The sequence below is a fragment of the Mus pahari genome, chromosome 2 (genome assembly GCF_900095145.1).
Source record: "Mus pahari chromosome 2, PAHARI_EIJ_v1.1, whole genome shotgun sequence".
In the NCBI taxonomy this organism is placed as follows: Eukaryota; Metazoa; Chordata; class Mammalia; order Rodentia; family Muridae; genus Mus; species Mus pahari.
This window is the reverse complement of record NC_034591.1, coordinates 17,758,853-17,782,497: the sequence shown is the minus strand read 5'-3', so window position 1 is coordinate 17,782,497 and position 23,645 is coordinate 17,758,853. Positions and strand designations below refer to the sequence as shown.

Sequence of the window (23,645 nt, the reverse complement as noted above, 5' to 3'; positions counted from 1 at the left end):
TACTCATCTTTACATGGCAGACACCTGCTTCAATGCAAGAGCATTTAACCCGTTTGCATAGTTGCTTAAATCTAAGTGGTACAATCTGTATTTTGTCCCTGCAGGGTGTCTTGAATGAGCTAAGGAAAAATGAAAACCAGACTCAGTCAGGTCTGAAAGAGAAAGAATGAGTTCCTCCAAGGTACAGAGAGGTTTAAAGGAGCTGGTCAGGAATGCTCTACACAGCTTAGTATAGAGAAGACCCACACAGACTGTTGCTCGGGACTTTTGGCTTCTCAGATCCACCTTCCTGTTAGCCACTGGCCTAACGCATTGGTCCCTGTTTTGGAAGGCCCCGGATAGGAGATGTCTTCTCTACCGGTGGTATCTCTAACCCGCAGCAGACGGCTTCCCCCAGACCATACTGGGTGCTTGGTCAGGGGTGCGCAACGGGCTTGCTTCTCACTGAGCAGTGGCATCCTGCCCACAGTCCATTAGACACACTTTAGTCCTGCCAGCACCAGGCAGTGGTTGCCACTTTGCTGTTAGCCCTGACCTGAGGTGCTGAAGGATAGGTGTATTAAATTGTGACTCTCCCCATATCCCCATACCTGCCAGACTCTTGCCTGGGACAGTGGGTGGTAACGGCTCCTAGGCAAGTGCAGAGAAGAAAAACCAAGTAGGTTCTGATGTGAGAGAGTAGGCAGGAACCTGCTCTGTAGCAGGAGGGGAGTGGGAAGAAGAGCAAGAATGGGAGGAAGCCTTGCTTTTATCATCATGTGACTCTTCTGTTCCCTCTCCCTCCCTTATTCTCTCCCTTCCTCCCTCCCTCTTTCCCTCCCTCCCTCCCTCCCTCCCTTCCTTCCTTCCTTCCTTCCTTCCTTCCTTCCTTCCTTCCTTCCTTCCTCCCTCTCTGGCTTCCTTTCTTGCTGACTCATCATTTTCTGAATAGACTGACTTTTCAGGTAGGGGTGTGTGTGTGTGTGTGTGTGTGTGTGTGTGTGTGTGTGTGTGTATGTGTGTGCGTGCATGCTTGTGTGCTTGTTTAGAAGTTTCTGTGCTTTTCTGGATAGAAATTAAGACAAAATTTTTATAATGACTATTCCTCATCCTACATTTGTAGCTTCTCTGGACCCTTTTTTTCCATTTCTTGTTCCCCCTTTCTTTATTTCTGTCTTTTAATTTCTCGTTTATAGTTAATTAAGAAGTTCTGGCTGACCAAACCTGGACGTTATTGTGGATGCCGGGAAATGCTTGCTGACTGAAGCCTGATATGGTTGTCTCCAGAGAGGCTCTGCCAGAGCCTGACATACAGAGGCAGAAGCTTGAAGCCAACCATTGGATTGAACTTGGGCGCCCCTGATGGAGGAGTTGGAGAAGGGACTGAAGGAGCTGAAGGGGTTTGCAGCCCCATGAATGGAGCAACAGTGTCAACAGGCCAGACCCCCCAGAGCTCACAGGGAGTGGAACAACAACCAAAGAATACACATGGAGTGACCCATGATATGTGACAGAGGATGGCCTTGTTGGTCACCAGTGGGAGAAGAGGCCCTTGGGCTTGAGGGTATCTGATGTCCCAGTATAGGGGAATGCCAGCGTGGAAGGACGGGATTATGTGGGTGGGGGAGCACCTTCATAGAGGCAGGGGGAAGGGATGGGATAAAGAAAATATTCAATCAAAAAGAGTTTATCACCCCTCCTCCCCCCCAAAAAATAGAAGTGCTGGCTGGCCTTCTGGCTTGCACCTGACCCAGGGAGCAGAACTTGTGCTCTGTCCTCCCAAACCCACCCACACCCAGAGGCAGCCTGTCCTCTAGAGCTTCCTACAGATCCAGATCACAGGTGAGACCCCAATTCTCCACCCCCCCAGTACCTGGCCTAACTGAGTCCTACACCCACCCCCTGGGACCCAGGGGATGCAGGTACCTCTGCCAAGCCAGAGGTACATGTTCCTTCCAGCTTACACCAGAGCCTAGGAGCAGACTCTGGGCTCTGGATCTTCACCCAGAGGCAGCATATCCCCTAGGAATTCTGACACATGCAGGGTCACAGGATCACAGGAGGGATAAGCTCCAGTCAGAGACAGCAAGGACAGCTAACACAGGAGATAACCAGATGGCAAGAGGCAAGCACAAGAACATAAGCAACAGAAACCAATGCTATTTGGCATCATCAGAACCCAGTTCTCCCACCTCAGCAAGCCCTGGTTACTCCAACACACCTGAAAAGCAAGATTTGGATCTAAATCCAATCTCATGATGATGATAGAGGACTTTAAGAAGGTCATAAATAAACTCCCTTAAAGAAATACAAGAGAACACAGGTAAGCAGATTGAAGACCCTAAAGAGGAAACACATCAACCCCTTAAAGAAATACAGGAAAACATAACCAAACATGTGAAGGAAGTGAACAAAACCATCCAGGATCTAAAAATGGAAACAGGAACAATAAAGAAATCACAAAGGGAGACAACCCTGGGCATGGAAAATCTAGGAAAGAGATCAGGAGTCATAGATGCAAGCATCACCAACAAAATACAAGAGATAGAAGAGAGAATCTCAGATTTAGAAGATACCATAGAAAACATCAACACAATAGTAAAAAAATAAAAAATACAAAATGCAAAAAGCTCCTAACCCAAAACATCCAGGAAATCTAGGACACAATGAAAGACCAAACCAAAGAATAATAGGTATGGAAGAGAATGAACATTCCCAACTCAAAGGGCCAATAAATATCTTTAAAAAAAATTATAGAAGAAAACTTCCCTAACCTAAAGAAAGAGATGACCATAAACATACAAAAAGCCTACAGAATGCCAAATAGATGGGACCAGAAAATTAATTCCTCCTTTCACATAATAATCAAAATACCAAAATGCACAGAACAAACATGGAATATTAAAACTGGCAAGGCAAAAACGTCAAGTAACATAAAGGCAGACCTATAAGAGTTACACTAGACTTCTCAACGGACACTCTAAAAGCCAGAAGATCTTGGGCAGATGTCATACAGACCCAAAGAGAACACAAATGCCATCCCAGGCTACTATACCCAGCAAAACTATCAATTACCATAGATAGAGAAACCAAGATATTCCATGACAACCCCAAATTTAAACACTATCTCTCCATAAATCCAGCCCTACAAAGGATAATAGATGGAAAACTCCACCACAAGGAGGGACACTATTCCCAAGAAAAAGCAAGAAATTAATCTTCTCAGGACAAACCAAAAAGAAATTAGCCATACAAACATAATTCCACCTTTAACAACAGAAATAACAGGAAGCAACAGTCATTGGTCCTTAATCTCTCTTAACGTCAATGAGTTCAATTTCCCATAGACGTAGACTAACAGGCTGGCTACATAAACAAGACCCAGCATTTTGCTACATACAGGAAACACATCTCAGCAACAAAAACAAACATCTCAGAGTAAAAGGCTGGAAAAAAACCTTTCCAAGCAAATTGTCTCAAGAAACAATCTGGAGTAGCCATTCTGATATAGAAAAAAATTGACTTCAACCAAAAGTTATCAAAAAAGATATGGAAGGACACTAATCTACCAAGATGAACTCTCAATTCTGAACATCTATGCCCCAAATGGAAGGGCACCCACATTTGCAAAAGAAACATTACTAAAGCTCAAAGCACACATTGAACCTCACACAATAATAGTGGGAGACTTCAACACTGTAACACTCTTACCAGTGGACAGATCATGGAAACAGAAAATAAACAGAGACACAGCAAAACTAACAGAACTTATGAAGCCAACTGGATTTAACACTTCCCCACCCCACCCCCATACCCCCCATAACATTTCACCCTAAAACAAAAGAATCTACCTTTTTCTCAGTACATCATGGGGCCTTATCCAAAACTGACCATATAATTGGACACAAAACAAGCCTCAACCAACACAAGAAGATTGAAATAATCCCATGAACCCTATCAGATCACCACAGACTGAGGCTGCTCTTCAATAGCAACAAAAACAAAAGAAAGCCCACATACACATGGAAGCCGAACAACTCTCTACTCAATTATAACTTGGTCAGGGAAGAAATTAAGAAAGAGATTAAAGTCTTTTTAGAATTTAACAAAAATGAAGGCACAACATACCCAAACTTAAAGGATGCAATGAAAGCAATGCTAAGAGGAAAACTCATAGCTCTGAGTGCCTCCAAAAAGAAATTGTAGAGAGCATACACTTGCAGCTTAACAGCACACTTGAAAGCTCTAGAACAAAAAGAAGCAAATTCACCCAAGAGGAGCAGATGGCAGGAAATAATCTCAAGGCTGAAATCAACTAAGTAGAAACAAAGAGAACTATACAAAGAATCAACAAAACCAGGAGCTGGTTCTTTAAGAAAATCAACAAAATAGATAAACCCTTAGCCAGACTGACCAGAGGACACAGAGACAGTATCCAAATTAACAAAATTAGAAAAGAAAAGTGAGACATAACAACAGAAACTGAAGAAATTAAAAAAATTATCAGATCCTACTACAAATGCCTATACTCAACAAAACTGGAAAATCTAGATGAAATGGATTATTTTTTAGACAGATACCAGGTACCAAAGTCAAATCAAAATCAGATAAACCATCTAAACACTCCCATAACTCCTAAAAAAAAATGGAAGCAGTCACTAAAAGTCTCCCAACCAAAACAAAAACCCCAAAACAAAACAACCCCCCAAAACAAAACAACAACAACAACAACAACAAAAAACCAAACCCAGGACCAGATGGTTTTAGTGCTGAATTCTATCAGACCTTCAAAGAATACTTAATATCAATACTTTTCAAACTATTCCAGAAAATAGAAACAGAAGGAACAGTACCTAATTCATTCTATGAAGCCACCATTATGCTGATACCTAAACCACATGAAGACCCAACAGAGAGAATGTCAGACCAATTTCCCTTATGAATATCAATTTTAAAATACTCAAAAAATCATCACAAACAGAATCCAAGAACATGTCAAAAGTATCATTCACCACAATCAAGTAGGCTTCATCCCATGAATGCAGGGATGGTTCAATATAGGAAAATCCATTAACATAATTCACTACATAAACAAACTCAAAGAAATAACCCCACATAATCATCCCACTAGATACTGAAAAAGCATTTGACAAAATTCAGCATCCCTTCATGTTAAAATTCTTGGAACAATCAGGAATTCAAGTGCCATATCTAAACATAATAAAAGCAATATATAGCAAACCAATAGCCACCATCAAACTAAATGGAGAGAAACTTGAAGCACTCCCACTAAAATCAGGGAATAGATAAGGCTGCCCACTCTCTCCCTATTTATTCAATATAGTACTCAAAGTTCTAGCCAGAGCAATTAGACAACAAAAGGAGGTCAAAGGGATACAAATTGGAAAGGAAGAAGTCAAGATATCACTATTTGCAGACGATATGATAGTATATATATATAAGTGACCCCCCAAAATTCCACCAGATATACAACTTCAGCAAAGTGGCTGGATACAAAATTAACTCAAACAAATCAGTAGCCTTCCTCTACTCAAAGGATAAATGGGCTGAGAAAGAAATTAGGGAAATGACACCCTTCACAATAGCCACAAATAATATACTATATCTTGGTGTGACTCTAACCAAGCAAGTGAAAGGTCTGTACAACAAGAACTTCGAGTCTCTGAAGAAAGAAATTGAAAGAGACCTCGGAAGATGGAAAGCTCTCCCACGCTCATGGATTGGCAGGATTAATATAGTGAAAATGTTCATCTTCCCAAAATCAATATACAGATTCAATGAAATCCCCATAAAAATTCCAATTCAATTCTTCCCAGAGATAGAAAGAACAATTATCTAATTCTTCTGGAATTACAAAAAAACCCAGGATAGGGAAAACTATTCTCAATAATAAGAGAACTTCTCATGGAATCACCATCTCTGCCCACAAGTTGTACTACAGAGCATTTGTGATAAGAACAGCATGGTATTGGTATGGAAACAGACAGGTAGATCAATGGAATAGAATTGAAGACCCAGAAATAGACCCATACACCTATGGACACCTGATCTTTGAAAAAGAAGTCAAAACCATCCAGTGGATAAAGACAGCATATTCAACAAATGGTGCTGGCTCAACTGGTGGCCAGCATGTAGAAGAATGCAAATTGATCTATTCTTATCTCCTTGTACAAAGTTCAAGTCCAAGTGGATCAAGGACATACACATAAAACCAGATACACTGAAACTAGTAGAAGAGAAAGTGGGGAATAACCTTGAACACATGGGCACAGGGGAAATCTTCCTGAACAGAACACCAATGGCTTATGTTTTAATATCAACTATTGGCAAAAGGGACCTCATAAAATTGAAAAGCTTCTGTAAGGCAAAAGATACTGTCAATAGGACAAAACAGTAACCTACAAATTGGGAAAAAAATCTTTACCAACCCTACATTCAATAGAGGGCAAATATCTGATATATACCAAGAATTCAAGAACTTAGATTCCTGAGAACCTAATAACCCCATTAAAACATGGGGTACAGAGCTAAATAGAGAATTCTCAATCATGGAATCTTGAATGGCTAAGAAGCACCTAAAGAAATGTTCAACATCTTAGTCATCAGGGAAATGTAAACCAAAACAACCTTTAGATTCCACCTCACATCAGCCAGAATGGCTAAGATCAAAAACTCAGGTGACAGCAGATGCTGGCAAGGGTGTGGAAAAAGCGGAACACTACTCCATTGCTGGTGGGATGGCAAGCTGGTACAACCACTCTGGAAATCAGCCTGATGGTTACTCAGAAAACTGGAAATAGTTCTACCTGAGAACCCAGCTATACCACTTCTGGGCATATACCCAAAAGATGCTCCAACATATAACAAGGACAAATGTTCCACTATGTTTATAGCAGAAGTTGGAAACAACCCAGATATCCCTCAACTGAGTATACGGAAAATGTGGTACATTTACACAATGGAGTACTATGCAGCTATTAAAAACAATGACTTCACGGAATTTGCAGGCAAATGGATGGAACTGGAAAATATCATCCTGAGTGAGGTGTCACAAAAGAACACACATGGTATGTACTCACTGATAAATGGATATTAGTCCAAAAGCTTGGATGGAATATCCACAATAAAACTCACAGACCATATGAAGCTCAAGAAGAAGACCAAAGTGTGGATGCTTCGGTCCTATTTAGAAGAGGAAACAAAATACTTATAGGAAGTAGAGGGAGGGAGGGATCTCAGAGGGTAAGAGGAGGGGGAAGATAAAAGGGGGGCAGGATCAGGTGTGGGAGGAGGGGGTGAAGGTCAGAGGGTCAGGAAATTGAATGGAGATGTGTAGCAGTGGGGGTGGGAAACCAGGGGTAGACTCTAGAAAGTACCAGATGCCAGGGAAGCAAAACTCTCCCAGGACCGAACAGGAATGACATTAGCCAAATATTCAACACAGGGGAGACAGAACCTGTAGAGAACAGATCCAGTGGATAGGCACAGTCCCTGGTTGAGGGATAGGGCCACCCACTTATCTCAAAAAATTTAACCCAGAATTGTTCCTGTCTAAAGAAAATACAGATTCTGAGTGGAGCAGAGACTGAAGGAAAGGCCATCCAGAGACTGCCCCAGTCAGCAGTCAGTAAGGGGTGAGATGAGGGCAGCTTTCCAGCTGGGTGTGCGAGAGTGCTCATTTCCCAGGACTACAGGGACCTTGATGGAAGGGGAAAAAGGCAGAGAAAGTCACGGAAGCAAGGAAATGGGGGGAAGAAGCGGGGAACAGGGAGAACAGAGAGGGAAGGAAGTGGACTCAGAGGGAGGAGAGAAGAAAGACTTCTAGGGGCCAGAGGTGGTGGTGGGCAAGCTTTTCATTGCTGGCCAGGCAGGACTAAAGGTGTGCACCTCTATACTGGGATTATCATGTGCTAAGGATGGAACCCACCAGGGCTTCATGTGTGCCAGTCGAGCACTCTAACAACTGAGCCACATCTCAGCCCAGAACTTCAAAGTCTAAAAACTATTCTTTTCTAGTGGTGTTACAATAACCTCTACTTTTGGGCCCTACTGGAAAGTGCCTGTAGATGTGGGAGAAGAAGAAGAAAAGGCAGCCACATGTGGGTGTCTGTGTTCTGGGTTATGCAGGACAATTGTAAGAAAGAGCCACTGCAGAATGGATTTAGCCTTCTCAGCAACAGGGGAGCAGCCTCTGAAGAACTGAACGTGGATAGCTTCCTAGAAGCTCCCTTTACTGTTATACAAAAGGCACCTTTAGCCAGTCAAGTTCCACACAGCAAAACTTCTTATCTGATCTGGGAGTCTCTCGACAGCAATCCTTCAGGTAAGCTAGACTTCCTGGTTTGCCAAGCTTGTTTCTGGACTAAGTAATGCAAAGGCCCTGGAGAATCCTTCAAAAGGATTAACCCTGTCAAGTCTCAGCTGACAATCAGAGATAAAAGGCTACTTCAAAGCTGAGGTGCCATCCCGCCAGGTCCCTGACAGACACAGGGCTCTGCTACACATGGGGCCAGACTTCCAGCCTGTGAAGTTTCTCAGTATCTCTCAGGAGATGCAGACTCTCTGGGAGCTGGGATCTGTCCAGGAATCCCAGGCACCAGTATCCCGTCTGGCTGCTTGTCCAGCAATGCGCATCTTTTTAAAAACGATATTATTATTATTATTATTATTGTTATTAAATTTTGGCCTCAGAGACACATGTCATTGTGATTTCCCCTACAGGCATTGCAAGGGTTAATTTTTCAAAGGGAAAACCTGGATACTTAACAGATCTTTCAGGCCTGGTAAGAAGTTAAAATAATGTTCATTTCCAACTTCCGAGAGAAGGCTAAACACCGAGGAGAAAGCTCCTTTTCTCCAGAGTAAAGTTTGTCTAAATGGAAGCTTGTGGGTTTCCTTACCTGAATCTTGTCAGAAACTTAACAATTTTCCCGCTACTCTCTGCTGAGCTGCTATGGGTGGAGCCAGAAACGGCTTTTGAAATAAACAGAGAGTTGTAATCTTCTGCCTTGGACATTTGTAAATCATTGTGTGGCAGTGGATCTCAAAATTGAGGAGGCCTCAACTGTCACTAGGCCAGCATTTGGGACCTACTGCTCCTGTGTTTAATTCCTAGGTCCGAAGCTCAGTGATTTACATTTCAGACTAGCTTCTGGAGGAGAGTGTCACTTGTCTGGAGGCTGCATTTGGAAGACAATTAAAACAATTAAGTTTTCTGTCTGTCAGGGACAACCTACTTACACTTCTGGGGAAGTCCCCAGGACCAGCGCCTGTCAGTGTGGAAGGGCAGGAGTGGGCGCTGTATTGGAGCCCAGGCACCAGGCAACCTTAGGACACTCTAGGATCAGGGGGACAGGCATGTTGACACCCACGTTCTATGGGCTGCCTCTTTTGACTCTTGAAGGCTCAGTTTGTTTTCAGGCCTCTCCCCCCACCCCCGCAAAAAACCAAACAACAACAACAACAACAAACGAAGCAAAGGACTGGAAGAATCTAGAGCCTTCCATGGGTTCTGGAATTTTTCTGGAGTATCTATAAATGCTAAACTGGGCAGATTTCCCTGTGGCATGGGTAACTTTAGAGGATCCATTTCTGAAACGAGGCTGCATATTCACACGGTGAAAAGCCACCAAGTCCTTTCATCTGGCTGACATTTCAGGGGTCTCAGCCGCAGTGTCCCCTTTCTTCCATTTAGGAAGAATTTCAGGCTGAGCCTGTGGTTCTCCACAGGAGCTCATCTTTCCTCCTTCTCTCCCGTTCCCCCCCTCCATTCCTTTTTTTTAACCCTCCTTTCTTCACCTGCAGTTCCCTGTTTCTCCACTTGAGGTCTCAATAGGACCGCGATTTTCTTAGTCCTCGGCTGCTTAGGACGGATTTGGAGCAAGCCTTGGGGATGGCTGTGCAGGGGTGGTGGGTATGGGGCTGAGGGATGGGTGTGTGGTGGGGGAGAAGTCATCTCTGCATAACTCATAGCTGGCTTGATTGATTTGTTCAGGGAGCTCTCCGGTTAAAGAAGGACTAAGCAAGGAGCCGATGTCCTCACTGAGGATCTCAGCATCCTCCGTGGGACAAATGGCCTTGCAAGGTTTCCTGAAGGGGCCATTTTCCCTTTTCGGAAATTGTCACAGTGTCTTATGTGGAGGACTAGTAACGCCAGGATATTGATTGTGGCTAAGAAAAGACTGGTAGATCATTTCTACAATTTCTAGTCGCTGTCCTCTCCACATAACAGGGTGTGTCTGTCAGTCTTCAGGGAAGTTGCATCAGAAGCAGCTTTAAAAGTCCCTGCACACTTCCCTGATGGATGGATCCTTCCTGTGTCTCTGCTTGGCCAAACCGTGGAGCTGAAATCCATCGTGGCAATGCTTTCCTGCCTCACAGGTTTTTGTTTGGCTGTGTTTACCCATTGGCCTCTGAACCTAAGATGTACACACCAAGTTAACTCTGTGACAGTCCATGTCTGCTCTGCTCCTCCCAGTCAGTCACTGTGGGACTCATGGAAGGTTCCCGCAGACCATTTTGAAAAAAAAAATTACATTTAAAACTCAAAATGGGGGCTGCAGAGATGGCTCAGTGGTCAAGAGCACTGCCTTCTTTTCCAATTCCCAGCAACCACATGGCAGCTCACCACTATCTGTGACTCTAGTTCCAGGGGATCTGACACCCTCACACAGACAGGTAGTCAAAACACCAAATGCACATAACATAAAAATAAATAAATTAAGTAAAAAACTCCCAACGGGTCAGAATGTTAAATTCAGTAATGATTCTTTGTCCTCTACAAAAGTTGGCCCAAAGGTGCCATGTATTTGCTGTGGAAGAAGACAGCCCGTGGGAAGGAACATGCATATTTAGTCAACATCTGGATTTCATAATTGTGTGCACATGAAGGCAGAATTAAGGTGGATACTGACACGTGTGTTTCTATGATTGCCGGTTTGGCTTTTGGATTATTTTCTGTTGCAGGGTTTCTGGTCTCTTTAAGAATACACTGTAGAGGGGCTGGAGAGATGTCTCATCGATAAAAAAAACACTCACTGCTCTCCCAGAGGTCCTGAGTTCAGTTCCCAACAACCACATGGTGGCTCACAACCATCTGCAATGGGATCTGATGCCTTCCTCTGGTGTGTCTGAAGATGTGTATACTTACATACATAAATCAAATAAATAAATCTTAAAAATAACATCCTGGAAAAGAGAGAGTGTGACCTTCACCTGTCAGGTCCCAGGGCTCAGTTAATGAGCAGCCTCCTGGGAAAGGGACGCCAGCCTATCTGGGCATTTCCTGAAATGTTTCCGTATTTCAGAAATCAGGTGCTTCGACTTGAAACATGCGTGTCTATGTGAGTTTGAAGGACCAGGTAAAGCAGGTTCTGCACTTACTTTTCACTTGTACATTTCCTTCTTGGGCCTTGCTTTCTTCAGTTAGTAACTGAACACTAGACACTAGTTTATTTCCTTCCTGCCCCCTGGCAGTCCTGACTTTTTTGCACAGTCTGACTTGCCTATAACTTCCTGTGGAAAATGCAGGTGGAGGCGGACTCTAAACAAGCCCAATGAACAAGTTAATGTTAATTAAGCAATTAATGAGCAAACTTGGCCCAGGACTTCTTGCAGTCAGCTGTTCTGAATTTACGAAGGAGGAATCCATGGCGTTGGGAGTCATATTACCTTTCTCCAGCTTACTCGTGTCTCTTGGCAAAGCTGGAGTTCTTTCTGGGCATGCAAACTCACTCACTTTCATTTCTACAAAGTTGTGCTGGAACTGTGTATGACGTCTGTCCCAAGAGAAGGGAGCTCTGATGCCCGCCATTCTCGATAGGATGCTTTTGGGGAAAGATGGGGATGGGATTTTAATTTGTCTCCTCTTGAAGCTACTGTCTCTCATAAAGTCTCAGTCATTGTCTATAAATTAAGGGGTTTGAAACAAAAGATCCATCCCTAATAACTTTTGACTTTCTGCGTGTCTAAATGGTGGGCTGGGGTCTCAACACTGCATATTTTGAGTCCCAAACCCTGGGCAGTGTTTGGTCAGCTATTATGAGAACATCTTCATTTAAAAATTTTTATTATTCAGAAGATACAACTCAATAACTTCAACACACACTAACACTTCAGCGAAATTGAGAACATGAGGAAGTTTCAAGCTTCAGACTGTAGTCAGGTGTGTGCACACATGTGGGTGTGCAGGTATGTGGTGGGGGAACAGATGATAAGACAGGATTATACTTTATTTTATTTGGTCCTGTAAATTGAGCTTGGGCTTATTCATGCCAGGCAAGTACTTTATCACAGGACTGTATCTCCAACTCCCAAACTGTATTTTAAATGTCCCAGATATATTCTTGTCAGGCACAAATATCTCCTCCCATCAATTTTCTTATTCTGGAAATTCAATTTGCCCTATATTAAATAGCCTCAGAGTGAAAATATGATTTGTATAGAATCAAGGAGCACCAAAAGGAATAGTGTGTGCATGCACGAGTGAGTGTGTGTGCATGCACACGCACAAAGAAGGCCTGCTTCAGCTCATATCTAGTTTAAAGCCCGTTGTTCTCTTTCATAAGGTTTTATTCTCCATATATATATATATATATATATATATATATATATATATATATATATATGTTTGTCCATCATATATGTATATACAGAGAGGAGAAAGTAAATAAACAAAAAAAATCTCTCATCCTTGTCCATAACTCCTGTTACCTGGTGTGATCAAGACCTATGGAGAATGACAGGACAGAGGTCCATTTAAGAGCCCCAGCCCCAGAGAACACCAAACATGTCTGGTACTGGGTGAAGGTCATGGCCTGAGTAGAACAGCCTTCGTAGTTCTCCACCTTGGAGTGGTCTGTTGCAGTTTGGCGTCAGCAAGTGCCTAGCATTCTGAAAGCTGACCACCCCCAGCATATTGCCTGAAAATAATAACTCATTGCATTCTCCAAGACTCCCAGCTCGCTGAGAAGATTCCAGGCAGACAGTCGTGTGTTCTCTGGTTCTTACCCTGTGCCGGACTTTGTGTGTAGGTAAAGCACAGGTATTAAATCAGGAACAAAGACATAGAATCTATGACTTAAAAAGACAGTTCATGCGGCCCAAGTGCCAAGCGCTGGAAGCGGGGAACCAGAGAACAGCAGAGCAAACATGCGGGAGTGGACAGCCCGAAGCACACAAAATAGAGCTGTACTCACAAGCAGCCATGCTCACACTTACATGGTGAGGTCTCATACTACCTTAGTTTGCTTTAAGCATTTCCATCATCTGAGAGTGTGGGAGGGAAAAACAGGATAGTTAAAGGTAAAGTAAATCAACAGCTCAGTGCTATCGTCTCAAAGACTAAAGGCAGAATTCCATTCACACTGTGCAAGGACACTGTTTGAGAGCTTCGTAGCCAGTGAAGGCTCAGTCCTGAGAAGCAGGCTGGCTGGGCTCATTCCTTGACCCTGCAACTTGCTAGCTGTTTGACCCCAGATGGACAATTATCTTGTCTTTTTGTACCTTTGTTTTCTTATCTGCAAATGGGTCTCACAGTAGCACTTACCTCATGAGCACGTGGTGAGGATGCTACTGAGGGAGCTGCACACAGAAAGCACTCAGGACAGTCCTAGTCAATACCCAACATTCTCCAAGTGTTCAAAACAATGGCATTATTGTTAGTGGTATCTTTGGCTTTCCTAAGGAACACAGCTGAGACTAGAGGAAAAAAAATCACTGAAATCCAAAGACTTGGAGAATTTTAGTTGTTTTGTAAGAAAACTAACTCAGGAGCAGACAAAGTAAGAAAGGCTTAAGGGGTGAGAAATAGCTATGTCCTGTTAGAGTCTTTCAAGGGCCTCATTTCAAACTCTAGATTATCCCCAAAGCAATTCAGAATGGGATTTGAAGAAAAAAATAAAAGTCAGTTGTTTACACATAGATCAATTAGCCCAAAGCTTGGTTCACCCCCAGCAACTCAAACTCTATCAGTATCCTTGGGTTCTGTGCTCTACAGAGATGAGACCACATTCTGTGTAGTTTCAGTTGCTTGAGTCCAGTGTCTCTCAGACAACTGCTGAAAGGTGCAGTGAAGAGACCAGCATGGCAGTGAGTACCTCAGGCTGGTCCAGTCTTACAGGAGGGCAGGCTTCTGTGTACTCCTTCCAAGGGCCATCTGGCCAGCATTTACCTCACTTGGCAGGGATTGGTGGTCCAAAGAGAAAAAAATGGGACTCTGAGAGGGAGGTGACACCATCCTGGATGACCTTGATGGAATGTGCCCCCATTGATCACCCTCTGTGGTCATGATGTGGAACTTTGTCCTCTGAGCACGGTATTGCTCTGTTGAAATCAGAGCCACGGGGATTACCCTCATAAAAGACTGGGTCTGCGAACATCCCTCATGGGAGAAAGGGAGGAGTCAGGACCTTGACGCTCTAGAGAGCCTTCTCTCAAGGATTCACTGGGGGAGGGCGAGAAAACTGGTGGGTTCTGAGGACCTGATTTGTAGGTAACCCAAAGTCAAACAAACTGGCCCACCAAGCTGAACTTAGTGGAATCGTTCTTCGGTTTGTCATTTTCCATCTACCTGGGGGTCCAGATATAGACTCCCATAACTCACAGAACAAGTGCTAGCTAGGCAGGACTGGCATACAATTAGTTCTTTACTTTCTAAGTGAGTGCCACTCTCTCTACCTCCCAATGGTGAAGTCATCCATGTACATGCCTAAGGAGGTAGGACACACACACACACACACACACACACACACACACACGGATGGCCATAGCAAGGATCTCAAAGGAAAGAGTGTTCCAGGGTATGCAAGTCCTCCCTCTTCAATGACTCTGGGTTTATAGAGTCTCAACCCCCTAGTTTTCCATTGACTCTTGGTTCTCTTCTTGATTCTTTTATTGCTATTCTCAATAGCCCTGGTCTGAGGAAATTTTAGACATAGATCCAGGCCTTTCCTGTAACCTTTTCAATGTGACAAGAAGGCACGGAATTCACGTGCTGGCTCATTTTTGGTATATGAGCATTCAGATGAGGAGACTTGATCTTTTAAAGTTGGACACAAGAACCATCCTTTACACTAAATGAAAAGTAACTATAAACTTTCAGATGGTGGACTATGGAAGGGAAGAGTAATGAAGAACATGTTAGGACATGTTAATAACAGGGAACATGTTAGGACATGTTAGTAATGGAGAACATGTTAGGACATGTAAGTAATGGAGAACATGTTAGGACATATAAGTAATGGAGAACATGTTAGGACATGTTAGTAATGGGAAACATGTTAGGACATGTAAGTAATGGAGAACACATTAGGACATATAAGTAAGGGAGAACATGTTAGGACATATTAGTAACAGGGAAAATGTTAGGACATGTTAGTAACAGGGAACATGTTAGAACATGTTTAGTAGTGGAGAACATGTTAGGATATGTTTAGTAGCCTAGATACCTTTCCTCTGTTGGAACAGGTGAGGCACAAGCAGTGTTGCAGGAAGCAAGCTTGCTCCCTGAAATAGACATGGCTGTCTTTCTCAGCTTTAAGCAAGGCACAGTCCTCTACCATACAGGGTCTGTGGCTATATTGTGGTGCCCTGAGAAGACCACTGCTTTGAGCAGGGATTAATTTGGTTTTGTTTTAATATTTAGTATAACCTGGAGTTAAATTCCACAGTCAAAGAACTGCTAGGCAACTGTGGCTTCCGAGAGTCCATGCTTTGATTTCTCATGTAGCCTCTCAGGATGTCAAGCACAGCAGGCCTCTTGCTGTAGGAGGGGCTAGGGTGGCTCTGATCACAGCTCCATGTGTATGGCCTGGAAGCTGGCTTTAAAAACCACAGCCTTAGATCTTTCCAATCACAGGAACTGTTTCCGACTGCAGAACACAGAGACACCTTGATCTGCTCAACACTCTTTTGAGGAGATTCCATTCGTGCCATTAGAATGTCGCTCAGGCAGTGCTATCAATGGGAAGAAGAGAGAGAATACGCGAAGAAGCAAAGGGATTTTCTCAACCTAAAAGAGCAGGTCTGATGAATTGATGTTTGCAGAAATAGTGACATTTAAACAGAATTATTAAGCAATTAGTCCAAATTACAGTTGGGACGGGAAATAGGTGATTTCAAAGGGAATCATTAGAAGAAAACCTTCTTTGTGCTGTGAAGCTTTCATCCTGCACTGACTTCCCGAGTCCACATCAGTTGTAGAAGGCTGATATTTTGGCAGAAGAGATTTGTGGATGGTATGAAGAAGCCACATCTCCTGGGAGGTGGGGGTGTGTGCTGTCAGTGAGCTCCTTGGCTCACAGGGGCACTTCTGGGGATCCCTAGATGCAATGGAGACATTTCTGGGCATCATTATCAAGCACAGGGTGTATTTTAGTAGAGTTCAATTGTAATCACTTTTGAGTTCTGTTCTGGGTTGCAATCCATCCCCAAGGCTAGTTCAGAGGTCTCCCCAGGTATCAATGGAACTTCACAGAGCCCAGAATCCCTTGGGAGATAGGCCTTTTGGGGGGACTGTCTTGATTACAGTGACTGAGGTGTGAAGACCCAGGCACTGTGGGTGGCATTGCTTTCTTACTGGGATGCTGGACTGAACAGATGAAGAAGGGAGCTGTGCAGAAGCATGCGTGCATCGATTACTGCCAGTTTCTGATCTACACAGTGTGAACAGCTCTCTCACACTCCCGCTGATGTGACTTCCCCTCTATGATTGATAACTTGAAATAATTCCTTTCTCCCTTAAACTGACTTAACTGGGGTATTTCTACATGCGATTATGACAACAACAGGAAAAGAAGATACAGCAGCAGGCATAGGCTAGACTTCTATGGAGGGGAAGATAGAACAGGCTCCACTGTCACAGGAGAGGCTTATGCCTGGATGACAGACAGCCTGTCTATGTCCCACGGTCATTTTACTGCAATGAATGACCTTATTATTTTAAAGATTTATTTATTTATTTTATTTTATGTGTACACATTTTGCCTGTATATGTATATATATGCATGCACCACATGCGTGCCTCATGTTGGTGGAGCCAGAAGAGGGTATCAGACACCCCAGAGCTTGTTGCAGTAACTCTCCATTCCAAATAAGCCCTCGGCAATGAAAACATGACTCAATTCATATGAATGCATGCTGTGTGCCTAGATTGGGCAGATCTACCGCTACACTATCATCTTCCACAGCTTATGAGACCCCCTAGAACTTGTGGTTTCTTCAGGTCATGCGCTTCTGCTCCGCTTTTATTCTTCCTCCTCTTTTGCATCCTCTCCCTCTTCCATTTTCTCCTTCTTCCTTTTCCCTACCTTCCATGCCACCTTCCCTTTTATCTGCCCAATCACCAGCTCTCCTTTATTTTACAAATTAAGGTGGGAAGCAGGTTTACAGGAAATCACCTGAGTGCTGACTCATTCCTTGTTAACAACTACTCACGGGAGAATGGAATTAACATCAAATATAATTAGCCCCAGGGCTATCCACAACAAGAACTGGAGTGGAGGACAGTTAGCACCTGCCATGGATGTTAGAAACTGAACTTAGCTCCTTTGCAAGAGCAGCAATTGCTCTTAACCTCTGAGGAATCTCTTCAGCCTGATGATGACTTAGTACCTTTCAAGGTGTGTGGCTGTGTATCTCTGTGTGTGTGTGTGTCTCTGTATGTTTATGTATGTGTCTGTGTGTCTATGTATGTGTGTGTGTGTGTGCATGTATATGTATCTGTGTGTGTTTGTGTGTTTATGTATGTGTCTGTGTGTCTATGTATGTGTGTGTGTGTGTGCATGTATATGTATCTGTGTGTGTTTGTGTGTTTATGTATGTGTCTGTGTGTCTATGTATGTGTGTGTGTGTGTGCATGTATATGTATCTGTGTGTGTTTGTGTGTTTATGTATGTGTCTGTGTGTCTGTGCAGACTAATCCAAGAGAACTGCTGGTTGGTATCAAGAGGGAACAGTAAAGAATCACTGTTAGCCCTCTGTAAAGGTACAGCATAGGAAAGATGAAGCATTTATGGTGCAGAAGGAAGGCACATGGGAAGATGAGAAAAAAGGCAGGATAAATGCCGGAAGGGCAGGTCAGGGAGCAACTCTGCTGCCTGTGGGGGATGACAGATGAAGCCCTCCCTGTCCTTCCCTATGTCCACTCCTGCGTTCTCTGCTGTCAGGGATGGTGAGTGGTTCTTCTGCTGTTCTAATGGTAGCAAAGACAAGGAACACGAGGATCTCATCAAGTAAGTGCGATTCTTATCCGGGACTATGCGACACCCTACTTCCTACTTTTTGAATTATAATAGGACATCGAGTTGGTTCTTGCAGGGGTTATTAAATATCCTTTCCCTTTGATGTTAGCACTAATAGGAAGAGGCAGCTGGAAAGTACGTTGAGGTAATGTTTAGTGAGATTCACGGAAGAAGCAGAGAAGAAATAACCACGAACCATTTGCACACAGGAAGATCTGTGTGGGAGAGAGGACTTCTAGGAGCTTAGTACATCAGCACGCATGCATGGTATGCAATATATTTTATACCTCAGAGGGGACTGGGGATGTAGCTCAGTGCTTAGAAAGCATATGGAAGGTTCTGGATTTGATTCCCCACTATTACTTTAAAGGGGAAAAAAGACACTGGTCAGTGTCATTGTTGGTCTCATTCACAAGGAGAGGTGCAAGGGGAGCTGGTGAGATGGCTCAGTGGGTAAGAGCACCCGACTGCTCTTCCAAAGGTCAGGAGTTCGAATCCCAGCAACCACATGGTGGCTCACAACCACCCGTAACAAGACCTGACGCCCTCTTCTGGAGTGTCTGAAGACAGCTACAGTGTACTTACATATAATAAATAAATAAATCTTTAAAAAAAAAAAAAAAAAGGAGAGGTGCAAGGAAGAATGCAACGTCTTCCACATGCTCCTGAGGTAGGAGAGCAAGCTGACTAGAATCTAGCTTCTGCTGAATATTCACTGAGGGACACGGAGGAAGGTTCTGCTTTAGTTATGGTCTAAAGTCTAAAACCATGTCTTTTAAGTGTCTTGGGTGCTATAAATGATGCCATTTAATAAATAGGATTTCAGGCTGTTAATTGATCCACAACAGAAAGGGTAATTATTATGTTTAGTGAATCCTTTGAATAGCAAAAAGCCCTACCTGTCAGATAACAAGAAAACCTGGTCAGGTTTCAGAATAAACTTCTTCTATCCCCCTCTGTGCCTTGAAAGTGATTCCTCAGACTATCGTCCTCTGAGAACTCTCTCTGAAAAAGACATCTTTTATTTCTATAATTGGATAAGGTCAAAGACATTTCTGAACCCAAAGATATTCCAGTTAAGACAACGGCGATGGTGCATAGCTTTTATGTGTCTTTCCATAGTTCACCAAAGACAGTTTTTCTTATTATTTAAGAAGTAGACCTTTTTGCTATTCAAATGATTCATTAAACATGATAACTACCCTTACTGTTGTGGATCAATTAACAGGCTGAAATCCTATTTATTAAATGGCATCAGTTGCAGCACCCAAGATATTAAAAAGACAGCCGTTATGTTTCCATTGATTTAGCACCCGCTTGAGTGAGCAGCCACTCCATGCATTTGAAACTTTAAAAAAAACTACCTAAATCTCTCTCTGAGCATTTTATTTTTTATTTTTTGTATTTGTATGCTCTGGGAGTTCAGGTTCTATGGTTTAATTTTCCACTTCCCAGGTGGTAGTAGATAATAGGTGGAAAGCTGTCTGTTGAATGATTTTTTTTTTCTTTCAAATGCCTTGCCCCCAGCCTTCAGTGTTCATGGGTGGAAGGGAGCCATGAAAGAAACGGACATGAAATAAAGTCCTTGTGAAACACATTTTCAGTTGAGTGGTCCTCAGGGAAGAAATTCAGGGCGGTGTTATAATTCAGAGTTGGAATCAAAGAGACCCTCCTACAGTTTGACAAGACCTTGGTGATCAATTATACAGTCTGCTCACTTCATTTTATAGAGTGGGAAATAGAAGTTCTGCATAGACACACCCTTCTGGGGACAGAGACAGTGGTAGACTGTCTTACTTTAGGACATACACACACATAATTATACACATTATAGATGGTTGTGAATCACCATGTGGTTGCTGGGAATTGAACTACAGACCTCTGGAAGAGCAGTGAGTGCTCTTAACCGCTGAGCCATCTCTCCAGCCCCCTGGTACTACTATTTTTGTATTTTGAAATATTTCCTTGTACATAATGAGATCTCTTGGGATACAGAATCTAATTCTAAATACAAAATTCATTTCTTTTTCATGTACACATAACCAGAGGTAATTTGCCACAACAGTTATAGTTTGCCTGTTTGGATTGTGACTCATCTCATGAGGTCGGGTCTGGAATTTTCCACTTTTTACAAGTCGATGCTCCAAAGTGTCAGATTTCGGGAGGGTTTGGGATATTTACACTAAGGCTTTCCAACTTGTGTGGCATGAGTGACGCCCACAGCTCGTCCTCTGAGGTTACAGAGGTCTAATCACTGTAAGGAGTCTAAGGGCAAAGTTAGAAAACATCCCCTCTAATAAAATAAAGGAAAATGCATGGTGTTGCCGCCAATGAGATCGCCACACTTGCAGTTCAAACAAGATATAGACTCCTTTACGTCCTCTGACAAATTTTCTCAACTTGTACTTGAAAAACATTTACTTTAGAAATCTGAAGTCTTATTCTCTACATGGCTTTCAACTGAGAATTTTCATTGGAAAAAAAAAAAAAACCTTACATTTTATTCTTATAATTGGTAAACAACAAAACAAAACAAAAAACCAAAACCAAACCAAAAGAAAACAAAAAACCCCCACATTCTTATTGAGCCAAGATTCCTCCAGAGTACATCCTTGAAATAAAATCCAGGAACACTGCCTTGCTGTAATGTATCTCGGAAGTCTTCTCTGAGCTTCTTTCCCCCTTGGTCTGCATTGTTTTCTACCCTTCTAGCTGATGCCTCTCTTATATGGGATGGATTTGCTTAGCTCACATTTTTTAGAATGGAACCTATTTCCTGTGTATTTAAAGGCTTATGCTAAATATTTACACTTATGGGCAGATAATACAATGGTGGAGAACACTTGTTGCTCTTCCAGAGGACCTGGGTTTGATTCTTAGCACCCATAAGGTAGCTCATAAACATCTGAAACTCCAGTTCCAGGGGGTTTGACACCTTCTTCTGACCTCTGCAGGCATCAGGCGTACACATGGTACACAGGCATATACACAGGCTGAATACTCACAAACATAAAGTAAATCTAGAAAAAGTTTAGGGAAAAAACATGATCAAAATATACTGTATGGAATCTTTTTAAATAAAGAAGATGAAAATTACATTTATCTGTCTGTCTGTCTGTCTGTCTGTCTGTCTGTCTGTCTGTCTGTCTGTCTGTCTATGTGTGAGTGTGTTTGTAGGTACCTGTGCCATGACACATGTGTGTCAGGATCAGAGCACAGCTTGCAGGAGTTGTTTCTCTCTTTGGGATGGAAGTCAGACTGTGAGGTTTGGTAGCAAGTCCCTTTATATGCTGAGCCATTGTGTTGGCTTGTATCTGCAGCCACCATCTCACTCCAAAACTTGAGTTACTTTGTAATTCTTATAACATTTAACTGATAATAAAAATTCAGTGTAAGTCTGCTTTTATGGAGTCGTGTTTTTAATGAAAATACTAGCTTGTAAAATGCAAGAATCTGGGTATCGAGTCTATCATATAGGTGGCATGAACCACCCTCTGGGTTTTGGGAATGAAATTCTGTCACTTAAAATGCACCTGAAACATCTCACCAGGCTCAGAGGTTAGTTAATGTCCCTGTTTTACAGTATCACCAATTTAACACTGCCACCCTGTCCTCTCTCTGGGGTGACAGGTGGCTAAAAACACAGTAAGACTTTTCTCTGAGGGGATATTTCTTTCTCCTTGACAGTCTCTCTCTGTTCTGTGTCTCACAGCTGACTAGGAACTTGCCAGGGAGCTCCCGGAGGGCAGATCCCTTCCTGCCTAAAGGTTTTCATCTACTCCCAGGTCAGAATCCTTTTCTGCTTTCAGAATTCACCAACCTGGTGGAACTACAAGTGTGTTAGAATTTCTTCTTGGCTGTCTTAAAAAGTAATTTAAATCAAAGACAATGGACTACATGCATGGAAGGGTGTTCCTGTGTAGTTGTGCTTTCCAATGGTGTAGGCATTAGCCACACGTGTGTGTTTGAATTTCAGTTCCTAAGTTTCTCTAGACACATGTCATTTTCTCAAGGGTGCCCATGTGACTAGGGCATGATATTAGGCAGACTACGTACAGAAGCGTTTCATCATTACCTGCAGGGCAACACTGCTCTAAGACAATGATTGCACCTTAATAGAATCAGAATGTAAACCGAACACCATTCTTACAAACCGAGTTCTGAAAAAGGAGCAGTGAAATAAGAATCTCCCAGTCTGCTTTGGGCACAACTAATCTGTAAAATGCAGATGGTGATTATTTCAAGAGCCATGCTTAGGATTCTGGGTATCTTTATGGCTGAATCAGCCCTTTGGAGCCTTATTCCTTAATTGAGAGCCCAGGAGATCAGCCTTTATTTAAACAAAGAGGTAAAACTGATATGCACGAGAGCGGAGGCGCGTCTGTGGTTGGCATATGTGGGAACTTTGCCAACTAGATATCCTCCCCGCCCTAGATTTGGTTCTTGGGGAAGGAAGGTGTGGCCTGAGAGACCTTTATATAGCTTGAAAAGACTCCTTTTGTGGAGTCTACGTATCAACTCTCCTCCTTCAGCTAAGAACTTAAAGATGACTAATTACAGAAAGACAAGGGCTATGTAGGCTAAGTACTTAAGACCTTATATAGGTTAAGCCTTGATTTCTTAGATTGGTTTTTAAGAGCCATTCCATATTATGTTGTTGTTACAGTAGGTAAGACTTCTAGTTTGTAAGACTACATAGTTTCCCCAAAGCAGTGTGGTAAGCACTGAAGGTAAGTTAGGAGTAAGCATTCATTTATTCAAAAATCACTTATGGAGAAGCAGGAGGGCCATGAACTTAAGACTAACCTGGGCTATATAGTAAGATTTTTGTAAGTCAAAAACTATTACTCACATAGCTAGGCATGGTGGTGTGTACCTTTTACCTCAGCACTTGGGAAGGAGAGAGAGGTGAATTTCTGTGACTTCAAGGCTAACCTTGTCATATAGTGAATTCTAGGTGAGCCAGCATGACATAGTGAGACACTGTGTCAAAAAAAATTATCACTTGCTTAGTTTCAAACAATGTCTGTCAAATACTGTGATACATGTTTTAGAGTGTGACAGCTAAAATCTTACCTCTGCTTTGTAGTCAGTCTAAGTTTAAGTTTGGTATTTTTCTCTGTGTGTCCTCTGCCAAATTATTTATTTATTTGTTATTAAGGTTCAGTTTCTTGTATTAAATTGGGATATAAATATTATGAGGATTAAATGATACAAAATGCATAGTAAAATACAGTCAATTTTAGTGACTACAGAATAACTATAGAGATTTTGGGACTGGAGTGTATCTCATTTACTTAGCAGCCATGAGAACCTGGATTTGATTCCCAACATAAAAAATAATCCAGACTCCTCATTGCAACAAGGACTTTTTTGACTGGCAATAAGGTGGTGCTATAGGAAACC

At 42.6% G+C, this 23,645-nt stretch overlaps 1 protein-coding gene across 3 annotated transcripts in view; it reads right to left on the bottom strand.

The window, feature by feature from the left end:
- The window catches only part of Lhfpl3 (LHFPL tetraspan subfamily member 3), a 509,869-nt gene that overhangs the window by 41,843 nt on the left and 444,381 nt on the right, over window positions 1–23,645 (bottom strand). Inside the window, exon 3 of one of the 3 annotated variants that reach the window (XM_021191045.2) lies at window positions 13,219–13,266. The exons of 1 other annotated variant lie outside the window; for it this stretch is intronic. In XM_021191045.2, coding sequence (XP_021046704.1) covers window positions 13,250–13,266 — 17 coding nt within the window. In that variant the 3' untranslated portion in view covers window positions 13,219–13,249. The remainder of the gene's footprint in view (window positions 1–13,218; window positions 13,267–23,645) is intronic. One more of the 3 variants, XM_029533698.1, reaches the window with a different exon arrangement.